At 42.5% G+C, this 14,368-nt stretch overlaps 1 protein-coding gene across 2 annotated transcripts; it reads right to left on the reverse strand.

Annotated features, from left to right (window-relative positions):
• Window positions 1-325: 325 nt before the first annotated feature.
• On the reverse strand, window positions 326-4,072 carry LOC306701277 (ATP-sensitive inward rectifier potassium channel 1-like). 2 transcript variants are annotated; one of them, XM_079166537.1, is made up of 2 exons: window positions 4,008-4,072; window positions 326-2,274 (listed from the first exon to the last, which is right to left on the reverse strand). In XM_079166537.1, exon 2 carries the CDS (start codon window positions 2,262-2,264, stop codon window positions 1,143-1,145), a length of 1,122 nt encoding a protein of 373 aa, XP_079022663.1. In that variant the 5' UTR covers window positions 2,265-2,274; window positions 4,008-4,072; the 3' UTR covers window positions 326-1,142. The 2 variants fall into 2 exon arrangements, with proteins under 2 accessions (XP_079022663.1, XP_079022662.1); XM_079166536.1 differs by having other exon boundaries at window positions 3,936-4,066.
• Between the last annotated feature and the right edge of the window lie 10,296 nt (window positions 4,073-14,368).

Raw genomic sequence — 14,368 nt, forward strand, 5'->3', positions numbered from 1 at the left:
TCTCTAAATGGAAAGTTCTGGTTTCATGTTCAGAACCTGCACATAAACTAATGGGCAGAAAGCAACAGCACTTATCTCCCAAAAACGTCCACTCTGTTGTGTTTGGATCTCTGTTTGCTGTCACAACTTCTCTTTGTTTACAGATGAAAACCCGATAGGGGTTGGCACCTGTCGTCATGCTGCTTTGACCTTTTTGATCACAGTCCATATATGACATTCAGGCTCGGTTAGGTACAGAATAATACGATGACACAGACATTTTCAAAGCAAAAATAGCCTTTATTTCAGTGTATTTTTCCCCTGAGATCCTAATAAAGACACTTGATTATCATACTATTCGGTGCTGCGTGTAGGCATAAGTGTTTCCTGAAAGATTTGTTCTCTCACAATGTTTCTCTCAAGGAGAAAACCACAACTACATCACCCTGTTTGAAAAGAGCGGCCCCTGAGCCCCACCCTTTGCTAGTGCCTCAGTGTCTGAATAGTTAAGCATACTGTAATGGTTCAAGTCCAAGTGTCTCTTTGTGTACAGCAGCCTAAAGTAGCATGAATTATTGAACAAGCCTCTTCATCTTTTTCCCACCCATGATAAAAGCATGGCCCTCAAAAGTGGTCCTTCAAGTAATTGTAAGATTTGTATACAGGATAACAGATTTGATTCATTGTTCTGTCTCTCCATGCTCGGCAAACCTGATGTGCAAGGCCATAAGTAAATTACAACCACTCATCTTCATTTAAAGTGAAAGCACATATGTTCAATCCATGTGAGAGTAATTGGGAAAACGTTCTGTTCCTGTTGCTGAACCGTAGCCTCTCTGTCTTGCCTGACCTGGTCTCCCTTTTGAAAACAGGTTTTTTTGTCAGCAGACAGTGGCAGGTGTGGTTTTACATACAAATGGTTCACAATAAGTGTTCTTGCCCACAGACGGCATTCCTATCTGTGTTCAACACAATAGAATAACAAATAAGTGGGTTTTCCTTACTTCATATTTAAATGCTACACAATGTGCTGCCTGACATTGGGTAACCCTACCTGCCTCCAGCACATCTTTGTCTTTTTGAGATTTGAGGAATTCATCAATGAGAGGTATAAGCCTCTACTTGTCTCCGTTTCCATTGTTCATTACTGTGTGTCCATAATCTCACATCATGGTGACATTAGGGGTATCATTGATTTCAATCACCTCGAAGCCCTGGTTGTCATGTCCATCTCTGGAGTGATGATGATGACCCTTTATGTTGTGGAAGCAGTAGGCACAGTGTGCAGTAGCCACTGGCATCACCTTGGAGAAGTTGGAGAAATCTACTCTGTACTTGCCTTCCTTGCTTCTGGAGATGATGGGCATGAAGTTGTAGCCCCACATGATCTCCTGAGGAATAAAGGAGGTCCGGACTTGGCAGGCAGAGCTGGTGGACTCTGCGGTGCCGTCTAGGAAGACGACCAGCTCAAACTCTTGTTTGTGGAGCGTATCCACGGCCACCTCGAAGAAGGGGCTACTCTTGTCGATGGTGTGGTAGAGCGTGAGAGGACACACGAAGAAGAGGTTGTCCTTCCCGGCGTCCACCGTGAAGTCAATGTTCACCTGGTCCATAATGATTGTCTCCCCATCGGGTGTGTGTGTTGTCCTCAGCAGCTTGCCATAGATCTGGCTTCCAATCATCAGGGTCTTGCGCAGGTTGGCCACTCTGATTGACAGGGAAAGGGTGCCATTTTTGGGGCTGATGACAGCCATGTCACTGAATGAAATGGTCTTTGCCCTCTTTTTGGGTGAAGAGATTTTGGACAGGATGACTCCACACATGAAGCAGTTGATAATAGCTCCGAGGAGGGACTGGATGATGATAAGGGCCACAGCACCTGGGCAGTGAGGGGTGAGCGCTCGGCCACCATACCCAATAGTTGTCTGGGTTTCAAGGGAGTAAAGGAAAGCTGTGGTGAGTCCTCCCACATTATCAACACATGGAATGTGGTCTGATGGGGGGTTTTGCCACGTCAGGTCTCCATTGCTGCGCGCAATCCAGTACCACAGTAGGCCAAAAATGAACCAGCTGAGGGTAAAGGAGGCGCTGAAGAGGAAGAGGACAAAACGCCACCGGATCTCCACAAAGGTGGTCCAGAAGTCCGCCAGGAAGTGTAATTGGTTGCTGTACTTGACGTTTCCGTATTCAATGTTGCAGCGACCATCTTTGGTAACTAGTCTGGACCTGCATCTTTTACGCTCCGCCAAATAGTCCTGGATACGTCTGTTGATGTATCCAAACATGTTCCACGACCTATAAGACAATAGCGCAGGAGCAGCGTCAGTACAGAGTAGAAAACTAGTCATCAGGCTGTTGTGTGAACGAGCAGTTTCTATGCACCACTACTTGTCGAAAGCAAAAACAATCGGCCCCTAGCTGACTTGTTCTAGCAGATCAGATGCTGCACTTGGGACCAATGACAGAAAATATCATTTAACCAGTCAGCCAGTCATAGGTCCTCTCAAACTGTCAATCGTCCTTAAATACTGTAATTCACTACAATTAGAGAGAGCACAGTTGGTGGTGTATAGGCAAAAAGAAAGAAATTACTCTACTTATGGTAAACTGAGTTGTTAAATTATTTAATTTTGGGGTACGTTGAGTACCAAACCAATTTCATAATCAAGTACAGTGCGAGCCTGTCTTTCTGTATACTGTAAGTAGCTTTCTTGTTCTCCTGCTCCAAATGCTTTACTCCTCCTCCCATAGCTGAACTGGACTGTGTATGTTCAGTCTCACATGTTCCAAGCTGCTCTGACCCACTGCAGTTGTAATCCTCACTGGATCAAGTAAACAATTTGCTAGCTTTCACTGCTGCAAAAATAAACGTGGCATTACAATAATTTGGGCAAACGCAGCTCAGAGTTCTCATAACTTTGTTGCTTGATGGAGGGTAACTGGCTGTACAGAGGTTTGTAAGTATACGGCCTCTGTTTTCAAGTCATGCAAACTCCCCATTTGGATCGTGGCGTGCTTGTTAGTGAGTGTGAAGTAGTACAAAACGATCAGTACAATGAGTTTCTGTTTTTGCTTTCAACCCTCAAAGCTCACATCCAAGTCATTTTGCCAAAAACGAAACCTGATAATCACTCTGTGTTGCTTGTTTGCAAGCTTCAATCATTTTGGAAGCAAACCTAGTCATTCCACACCTAATCATTAGGTCAGCATGTTTTCATACCGTAACAAGATATGTGCTGCAATTATTTTGGGTATTTGGTATTTTAATTGTATGTTAGACCAAAGTACTTTAAATTATTACTTTGCATTGGAAAACATCTACCTTCAACAAAATCAACTCTATTGGAGCATCCACAGAATAGTGGACACACAGCTTTAACCCTAAAATGGCTTTACTCTCATGACTCATCAAATTTCAACCATACGAATAATCACATTTTAAATGTAATCAGTCAATCAAAGACTAACAATCACTGTTCATGGAAAGGGTCCTTGTGAGAACAATACATTTTTAATAAAAACTTTTTTCTTGTATTCTTCCTTTAGGCTTTTTTAATGTGCCTTTAATTCTAAAACTGTATTAAGCCAATCAAACTGCATTATACATTTGCATTGTAAAAGTGGATGTCTTAGCAACTCTTTTTAAAAAGGAGATACTGGAATACATCTTTAATGAGCAGTGACGCCTTATTTGTATTAAATGCTTTCTTTTGTCAGTTAAGTACAAACCAGCTTCATGAGCTAATGTTTAAAGTTAAAATGTATTTGCAATCCTTTTTCTTTATTTATTCATTTATTTAAAAAAAAAACATTCACAGTGACAATCCTATTTCCTTTGAAATGATCTGAACCACTCACACTAAGACATCACACTCACCATAGTCTTGCAGAAATGTGTTACAGCTGAAAAGGAAACATGTTAACATGAAAGTGAACTTTCTTCAGTCAAAACTCACCTCTGTAATTTGAAGTGAAAGTTGTATGATACACATCAAAAGGTTGATGAATGGAAAAAAATCCAGCTCTACCTTCTCTCCTCTCCTTCTCCGTCTCTTTCTGGTTCACAATTGATTGAGACAGTTTAGGCGTGTCCTCTTCCAACTCCTGTTCACCAACACCTGTGTGCATTTATACTGCCCTGTCTCGGTGTACAGGAATCATCCAGGTGATGTTTACACCCACAGAGACATCAAGTACCCCTCCGCCCCTAAACACACACGCATACCCTTCCCCCCCGGCTCTAATAGGATGTTTACCCCACAGACGCCTGGCACCAAGGGCCAAGCTGACCTCTATCCACCACACTCCCGGTACACCACAGTGTAAGATTTGCTCGGGATTTACTATTGGTTGTTTCTATTTTGTGATCTTTTATTTAAGCTTTTCTCTCCTGAAAAAAAAAGGGAATGTTGACAATATAAATGCAGTACCTGTATGTACTGTATCTGTATGGTTCCGGTCCTCTCTCTGACGAACAGACTGTGTGTTATTATTTTTTGTAGACACACACCTTTATTGGCATGTTTTGGGTAAATCTTTTTTTCCAGTTCTTGCCAGTGTAGTTGTGACTGTCTGAAGATGTTTGTGTCGTGCAAAGATAATTAGAGTCATCTGGAGGAAGGTACAGTAATTTTCCTCTCCTGATATTAACATGATATAATAATGTTGTTGTCCCTAGAATACTGCATGACAGAAAAGAGCACATAACTCACATTCCTTTTTACATGTATTCCTCTGCGTCTCTGGAAATGGTCATGTTTAACACATCCCGGGCACAGTGTGTGTGTGTGTGTGAGTGTGTGTGAGTGTGTGTGGGGAGGAGGGGGGGGGGTATCTCTCCAGGGTTGGCCAGGAACCGAATATCAGTTCGTGAGCCCAAGATGAATGCTCTGGGGAGAGAAGTTGTGAATTGTGTTGGGAGTCATTTTTCAACTCCATTGTTCTCTGCCAAAAAAAAGTGGCAGAAAGTGCTGCAGTATTACCTTACATGCTGCAGAATGTGTTTTCTATTGACAACCACAATGCATTACTGTTGACACACAACAAGATTATACTTGCCATTTTTTTTTTCCTAATCCACGCTTTTGTAAAATGATGACAGGCCTTTTGTGTTTAAGCTTCTTTTCTTCTTTTTCAGGAGCTGATTTGCCCGTTTGTTTAACTAACTCTCGTTTTCATCCCTTTTATATCAGCCAAAAGGCCTGTGAGTAGCCACCAGATCACATAGCTGCACTGATTTTAGGGCTGATTTAACATGTTATATGCTACAGAGGCTGCATTTGATTGACAGCAATGCAATCCCTCTCCCAGGATGGACAGAAGTGCAATAGATGTCATGTGTATGAACAACATAACAAAGTTACAACACATTTAATATATATATATATATGACAGAACCCCGGCAGGAGGCAAGACCATGGTCCAGGTATAACCAGGATCCATGGGAACCTGCGAGGTGAGAAAGCACAGAAACTCTGGTGAATCAGTAATTTGCATTAATGGTACCGGCCCAGCCCCTCAATTAAGTGCCTTTGACAGATACAATGGATACAATGGAGACATGTCCCAGCACATTGCTGCTCATAGTTTTGGATGATATTTGCCAGAACTAAACTACAGACAACACTGTTACTGTGATGCAATTCTTTTTAAATGTTCAACTAATGGTATGGTTAACCAGAATTATAAAGAAACTTGGTCAATGATAAAAATTACAATCACCACTCTTCTAAGGCCAGATTTACAGAATAAACAGCTTTTTTCATCTTTATGTTAGAAACGTTTGGTACTTTATTATATTTATACAAAGTTTAAAGTAAAATTATTTTTTTTTGGCCACTGGGGGGCAGCAGAAACAAGCTGTGAACAACCGTGACATATTATCACCATTAAATGTAAATTGATATGGGGAATTTGTTAGCTAGCAGTTGCTCATCCAGCAGAGACAGAGTAACATTGTCACTCTTTTGTTTCTGATGAGAACTTGTATCTCTGTTTTTGGTCTCTACCAAAACCTGAGGGGAAATAAGTCCAGCTCATTTGCTAAATGCGGAATACAATGAGCAACATTGATCCTGTTGAAAAGTACAAGTTAGCTGGAGCTCGGAACCATGTTGTACTGTAGGGTCCAGCCCCTCAAATCAACAGTTTCAAAGCTAGGAGAAGCCAGGCCAACTGATGATTAGAATTTACAACAATTCTTAGGCATTGAAGTCGAGACCAAAAATCTAAGTCTGTCAACACTTCTGTTAAAGCTTCCGCTCAAGCTGTTAAACATTCAACATGTTGTCACGACCCTTTAAGGCTCATATCCTGTCTCACTTTAGCTCCTTTGTGGCTCTCTTTGCCTGAGCCACGATTGAGACTCTCCAACTGAACTCCAACATGAGCACAGTACTTAGTCTGTAAGTAGCTCATGGTGAGAGAAGTAACTTTAAGGATTTGATTAGGCTATTATTTTTAAAAGAAAACCATTGCTCTCGTTGCTACTGTCAAGCCCATTCATTCAATGTTTTTTTCTTTTTTAGAAATGTTTAAAAAGACCTTAGTTGCAAACCACATCTGACTGTTTCACATCTGAAAAAAATCCGCAGCAGTCAGATTTAATTATGCAACGTAGCCTTGAGCACTGGGCTAAAACCGTTTAATTAATTCTGGTGTGAATAGAAATGAAGCCTTTGTTTCGAACTTTTTGATCAGTGATTCAGGCGTGCTTTGAAACATTCGTCATGTGGTATCATATTCTAAGATATGCTTCAGTTGAACTGAATAGATATCTACTTGGGGGATAACTGTTTGCATTGCGTCTGCTGTATGTTTGTATGTGCGTGAGCAAGAAGGGGGTGCGGTGAGTGGGACGTACGCTGATGGCAGCCATTTCATCATGTCACTCAGCATTCAAATTCCATATCCATCATTCTCTGAGTAAAAATGGCAAAGTGCTAAATGCCAAGCTGTGTGAAGTGCTTGTGAAGCATTTGCCTCTTGTAATGATACAAACATATGCGCATGTAAATGTGCATGCGCTTTGCTGCCTTAATGTCAGCGTTTGTTCAAGACCATCTTGTGTGGAAAATTCCGAGATGTAGGCAAGCAGGGGAAAAAAAAGCATGCTGTAAAGATGATAATGATCTTAAGATCGGTGCACCCTGTATCGATGCCTTTGGGTAATATGTGCATGTCAATAGAAGCATATAGACAAGGAATTGGGCTGTCAGGCCTGAATGAGAAGCCTGGTCAACAGGGTTTGTGGGGATTTTCCATTACACGACTTGACACTTGCTTGTCCACTAACTATTCGGCTGATGCTATCGTGAACGTTTTTACCATGCCGTACTTCATCCCTTCATAACCACTGTTGTTCTTTGAGACTATTTCCTCTTTTTAACAGATGGCTGGGATGTCACAGTAGGATGTACAGTATATGAAGTGTAAGGTGAGAAGCGTGGTACAAACATCCAGTACAGCGGGGTTACATATGTTATGCAGGGCTACTGGGCGATGCATTCTAGTTATTTGTCTCCTTTGTTTCTTGAACACGAGAGTGTAATTATATCTGCCTTGTGGACGTGTGTAGAGATAAACAGACAAGTACAAAGCATGGGATTCTAAACAGGAATACAAACTAAAAGAATCTTATTGATACATCAATATTATTACTTGAATTTCATTTTGATGCATAGTAATTACCTTTGTGTAAACTCAGTGCAGAGGGACTTTGGGCAGTTCCCCACTCCGGCTGAATTAAATCAGCAATTTGCAGGTTCCAAGGACCCAGGGGGATCACACATGTCTTCTTGTCCTCCACTCAGTATTCTCAGGTCATAATATGGTATTGTCTTTCTTCTTTCTGCCATAACAGCCCACCACTCAAAGGACTTCGGCCTGATTAGGCAGCCACAGAGCCGAATAAATTACGACCTGTCTTAAAAGCTTAAAATCACCTCTTTCTCACACTCAACCTTTCTTCTTTACCCCGCTGCTCTGCTGCGACACGGCCAGCATTACTTACATTTTGTATTTTGTAAAGTGACACCCGGCGACAAAGGCCACAAGAGAACAATGACCTGTTGTTCAACTCGAGGGATTTTTACAAATTCTCAGTTGACGAAACAGGTATTTTCGCAGGTATTTATTCTTGTTTTATGGCTGCTTAATTTTTTTGTGATTCAGATATTGAAATTCCCTATCTGTAAAAAAAATAGTGTAATAAGGACTTATATCTCTGCTTTGCAGCGGTAATACAAATGAAGACTTCACAGCCCTTCCCTGCATATCGAAATGTCTCTAAGATTGTACATTAAACCCTTCAGATGAATGAATGTCAGGAGGGTACCAGAGATCTCAGGGATCTCTCTGCCTGCAGGGTGGCTCAGAGGGTACAAGACTTTGCCTTACAGTAAGAACTCAACCTGACAGCAGTTCCCCTGAGATTATATTTTTAACACCCAGCTATTAGAGGAGGAGGTTGCTCTAAAGCATGGATGCCAAAGCTTTTTGACATTGATGGACTGGATTGATGGACTGGATTGAGTGGGCAAAGGACTGAAACAGTAAAGCGGACCATTAAGTTTTATACAGAGGCATTTCAAGGCTCTATATCTTCATAGTGTTGGAATTTTTCCCCAAATTATCGCTGTATTTATTTATTCATCAGGTAAAATATGTGTCACACATTAAAAAATTGGCCCTGCTTTGGACTCAATGGGCTTATCAAGGTAATATCGCTGATGTTAATCTGCTCTTTACTGAGCAAGGTACATCCACCCACTGCAATGCACAAGTTTCCCACAAGACTTGAAATAAGCTGCACATTTTTTTTAAATGTGATGACTAAGCTAAACAACAAAGCAGGCGAAATTCAATTTCGAAGTTTGAAGGAGCAAGCTGAAAGCGGTCTCCAATTATACCGGCCACTCACTACACGTAGCTCTCACAGAGAGAGACCAACAGAGAGATGCTGCTTCAACCTACTTCAGACTGTCAGTAACTAATGGAATCTGCTGTTTCATTATTACAGCTTGTATAAGCTTGTAAAGGGATAACCCCAAGAAAAAAATGGCAACAGCTAAACTTCTTTCAGGAGCAGAGCATCGGCCGGTGATCCTGTTTAATCACCCGCTGCTGTACCGCTTTCCTCCACATAGTGTCACTGTGTCTGGACTGTTGAGTGGTGTCCATGTGAGGTCCAGTCCATTAATATAGGATTAAGAAAAATAGCATTCATGGTAGTTCTTGTACACAATAGCATCTACAAAACAAACTATTCTAATACCCTTGAAAAATATGAGCCAGGAAGAAATAGTCCAGGCTTTGTAGTTGATTCATGTCAGACCGGCCAAACATAATTATGTACAGTATAAGTTAATCAGTTTGAATTGTGTTGTTGAGTGTTTAGTGTCCATTGGATATGATGATGTTATACAATGAATGTATATATCTGCTTCAAGACCTCCACTGCCCTCAAGAGTAAAAAGAAATGCGTACAGTACTGTATTTCTAAATTATGTATTCACATATAACAAGCACGGTGCTGCGCTAGATCTTCACACTCCCATAATTCATAATTTAAATGCTAATAGAAGTACTAGTTCCTTAAAGTCAAGCTTCCCTTTAAAACGATACACAAATTAATATAAAAAATAAGGAGTATACATAGCGGTTGCTGCTATGCTCCTATATCTGCATTTTGTCATCTATATCATGATGCATTGGGCCAATATGTTGACACAGATGAATTTGTTTAAGCTAAAGCTGTGCCCTCCCCGCTCAGATACATCATTTAATAATTTATACTCTTTCCATTGCAAACCTTGCCTTTTCATGCATTCACCAGTTCTCAATGCCATTAAATGCTGGCCTCCATCTATGTCCTTTCTGTAACACCAAATGCGAAACAGGCACTTGGTTGAACAGTTAAATATTTCAGATGACAACATACGTAGTGCACCTTAAGAGCATCTTCAACTTCGGTGATTTCTGCTTAACTATTCAGCACTGACATGTGTGACACATTTGTTCTGTTTCTTATGGAATAACTCAACGTGCAATAAGCTCCTCAGACTCCAAAAGTCCACCATTACGCCCTAGTAGTGATATGTTTTCTGTGGTTGTCCTCCGATTTCCATCCCCGCTCCTTATTGTTCCGGGCCGCTTGTAACAATGCAGTTCATTGCGGTGCCATAAGCTCTGACAAGAGGATCAATCAGAGCTAATGAAGCCTGGGAGCAGGTGAGAGAAAGCAAAGAGGCATGGAGCCAAAGGGGAAGTGAAAGGGAGAGTAAGGATCGGCAGGGAGAGGATTAACATGACACCTCCTCCTCACCATGGCCTGACACACACTGTCGACTGTGGGCTGCTGCTGGTGATTTGGACTGAGACATTTTGCATAAGAGTCTACTTTGACACCTGATACTGCCATGCTGTCTGAACCGTTTCAGCAGAATGGGCAAATATATTATGTACATCATGTATTTTCCTTTTTTTTGTGTAGATTTAAGCCACACACACACGTATGCCATGCCATTTTTTACATAGTCTGCAGGAAGACTACTAAAAAAACACATTCCCTCAGTGATATAGGAGCGAGAGCTCAGGTTTTTTTCATATGGAGATCTCTGCATTGATGAATATTAAATGAGACTCACAGTACGTAACACTTCCCTATTTGCATTAGGCGTCTCCTTCCTGCAGTTCACCTTAGCAAGACAATCCACAGTTTCATCATTCTAATGGATCGTCTATTAAAGCAATGAAAAGCCTATTATGTTGTGTTACCCACACCTCTTAACAATATGCAAATCTAATGTACACACGATGTACACTATACACAACTTTCCTCCGAGCACTTGTGGTAATGAATGTGCCAAGAAGTTTTATTAATGTGTGATTAATGTGTAGTCAACTGAATGGATGTCACCATGGGATGAAGAGCAGAGGCAGTTAAGGTGGCGGGAGGGAGGGGGGCTCTGCATTGATCAATAGCGGTTTAACCTCAGGAGGGGAAATAATTACACATGCCCCGGTCCTGAACCACGAGGGGCCGATCCACACGCAGGAGAGGTGCCGCCGAAGGAACTAGAATTTTTACAATTAAGATCACCAACACTTCGTGATCACTGCTGAGATTAGCACCACCACCTCCGGAGCGAGTGTGAGCGTGGCCCAGAACTTGTATTCCTCAGCCAAATCCCAAGCTCCTCATTATTGTAGCCTTACTCCTTGATGTTCCATAATCCACTGTCATTGGCTCCTGTCAAGTATCTCCCAGCCATCTCGCTCTGACTCGGAGAGGGGGGGGGGGGCACATGCAGGAACAAACGGTGGGGCTGCAGAGTCATAAATCTCCTCCTAAACCCAATGCAGGATGTACATGAAGAGGCTTTCTGAAGATGAAGATAGCTGCTTCTGTCGCTCCTCCCCCACCTATCATCGTCTCCCTATCTTTCTCTCCCTTTGCTCTACTCTCATTACTCCTCCTCTGTTATGTCATGTCTACATTCAATTTTCCCTATAACTAATAACATCTCAATGTCAAGCATCCCTCCATCTGTCTCTGTCTGCACTGTATGTCCCCTCATTTGCACACACTTCCCGATCGTCGATCACACACTTCCCTTTCGCAGTTACCGAACTGAATTTTAAATAGGGGGAAATAAATGAGCCCACGCACTCCATTCTGCTGCTAAGCTTTATGATTATTTTTTACTTTTGAACCATGCCTCACCATTGTGGTAGATTTGATGAAATTGACTTTTTGGAGGCGTCATTTCGTTTAGGCCTTCTATATTTTAGAAACTGCATTTGTAATTCATGTAGGGGATTTAGTGAAAGTGACACTCAACCGTATTTGTAGGCTACTTCTGAGGAGGAATTCTGGGTCAAAATGTCCCTTTCCCCCTGTTATCTCGACCTTACTGCTTTTCCTTTGTACTTGCTCCCCTTTAGTCCTTTTCACGCTTTCCTCCATACTTGTTTGATATTTTCCTCTTTTGCTCATTCTTTATCTTGCGTGTGTTTTTTTTCCAAAGGACTTTTTTTAATCTGCTTCCACTTTATATTTCCCAAACCGGTAGAGCATTGTTTTCACCTGCAGTTTTGGAATAAGTAATTTTACCACAAATCCCTGTCTGCACCCCCAACATGCACGCACACACATGCTTTTTCCACGTATTATGCCTACATGTAATATTGCCTTTCGCAGCAGAGAGAAGGGATATATTCTCTCTCACACACAAACACACACACACACACACACACACATATATGCTGATTCTCTGTGCAATTAGGCATACAAAAACCTCTCTTATGAAGGACAAATCCTGAGAGACAAGAAGTTCAATCTCTGTGTGGAAGTGAGAAGAGAGGAGGATTGAAGAGAGAGCACACACGCACATTTACATCCTTACCATCTCTTCCCTCACCCACTCTGACTACCCCCCCTCCCTCTCTCTCTCTCTCTCTCTCTCTCTCTCTCTCTCTCTCTCTCTCTCTCTCTCTCTCTCTCTCAGATACACACACACACACATGCACGGGCAGACCCCCCTCTCACACAGGAGTAGATAGAGAGCGGTGAAGAGCAGAAGGAGCTGGGTGGCAGGAGAGAGGCAGGAGGGCTGTTGTTGATTGAACAAAGCCAGGAAAGGAGTGCGCAGTCCTGGGGAGAAGAGCAGCTGTGAAATGCCTCGAAGGGAGCCTGCCAGCAACTCCTGCAGAGACCTGAAGGTAAGCTTTGTGCACCGCTGATGGTGAAAAACAGAGGAGGAGACAGAGAGAATGAAGACAAGAGAGGAAATGGGAGTTTTTTTTTTAAAGCCGCTGATGCACGGTACAACCTTAGCTCCACGTTAAAGCTGCCTCCTCTCGATTTGTCTGTGGATGGCATCGCATGCTGTGATTGCATTATGTGTTTCATTGCACAGCCACGAATCCCATCTGGAGTGGCTTGCAAAATAATAAGTGTGCATTACTTGAAGGAAGAGCAACAACTATGAGAGTCGGATAGCTAGAAACAGGGAGACGAGGACAGATAGCACGAGAAGATGTGAGACAATGCAAGATACTTCAAGAGCAGGAGAGCAGGAAAAGGAAAGTGATGATGGGGAAAGTGGCTGGATTAACCTCCTCCATCAGCTGCAGCCGTTATCATCACATCTCGCCTCATTCATCTTATGTCACTGCAGAGATACATATAGATCATCGCCGTGCATCTATTTGCCATCGTGTCGGGGGCAGGCTAATCAAAAAGGCAATGGATTTCTCTGACGCAAGCAGAGAAAAGCCTGTCAACACTCCTGCTGTTTACTCGTGTGCCGCGCTGTAGTTCTCTCAGTGCAATGCAGGAGTTTTACAAGCGCAGCAGCAGCGGAAGGAGCAAACCTGGAATCATTGTGCATCTTTATGTGTGTTACTGTAAGTGCGTGTGTGTGTGGAGGAGGGGGTATTGTACCACAAACACGCAGCACAGCATGTTGCAGTGCTTACACGTTGCTGTGCCTTCAATAAAAGCAGGAGATAAAGCGACGGACGCGATGTAGGGATAGCTGTTGGCAGGGTTTTCATAAATATTATCGGCTCCACTGAAGGCATTGAGAGAAAATAATGTTTATTGATTCCCGTCGAAACACTCTGCTGAGGATTAGGGCTGCTTGCTTTAATGTCTGATGGACAACACTATTTTCTGCTCAGTTCATCGCACTCTGCAGGACGCACATCTGGAGAGTTTTTGCCGTCAAACTTGCAGTGGGCTTAGTAGCTACGTTAATCAAGAGCAGTTTCCACAACGCTCCTGCCCTCACTGGTATTGTCTCATCAGGGAATGTCAAGACAGCGTCAAGGCAGCGAGTGGACTCTATCATACATTTTTCATATCTATTCTACAGCTCGATGTGGAGGAAAAATAAGTGCAAGCCATCTCTGCTCTCATCATTAACCACATTTTTACATATGGTACATTTTCATCTCAAACCCATTGGAGCAAAAGGGAAAGCCCAGTCTCACAGAGAGATTTTTACTGGCATTGCAGCAAAACTTGCCCATTTGCTGCTTACCACGACCCTGCTCGCAGCGGGTGGAACCGCGACTGGTTAATAAGAGTGGAGGGGGAAGTGTGAACCGCTGAGATGTAATGTTTTTCGATGGATGCTCTTTTGACCTTATCATCAGCGCATCATTGTAGCTGCAACTCAGCCCTGTGTACCTTGCTCCCCTCCTGCTCGTTTATTATCCGTGTCCTGATCTCACTAACAAGTGGACAAAAGAGGGCAGAGGGCAGACGTAATGCTGCGCAGCATCTAAGGAGAGTCTCAAAAGACAAGACACTGTGAATAATTAATTGGATCTGTTTATTTAGTTAAGACTGCGTTTCTCTAGGGGACGTAGAGAGAGCTAT

The sequence above is a fragment of the Pholis gunnellus genome (genome assembly GCF_910591455.1).
Source record: "Pholis gunnellus genome assembly, chromosome: 9".
Lineage (NCBI taxonomy): Eukaryota > Metazoa > Chordata > Actinopteri > Perciformes > Pholidae > Pholis > Pholis gunnellus.

Coding starts and splice junctions, on each gene's coding strand:
- LOC306701277 (XM_079166537.1), bottom strand. CDS start 2,264: ATGTTTGGATACATCAACAGACGTATCCAGGACTATTTGGCGGAGCGT.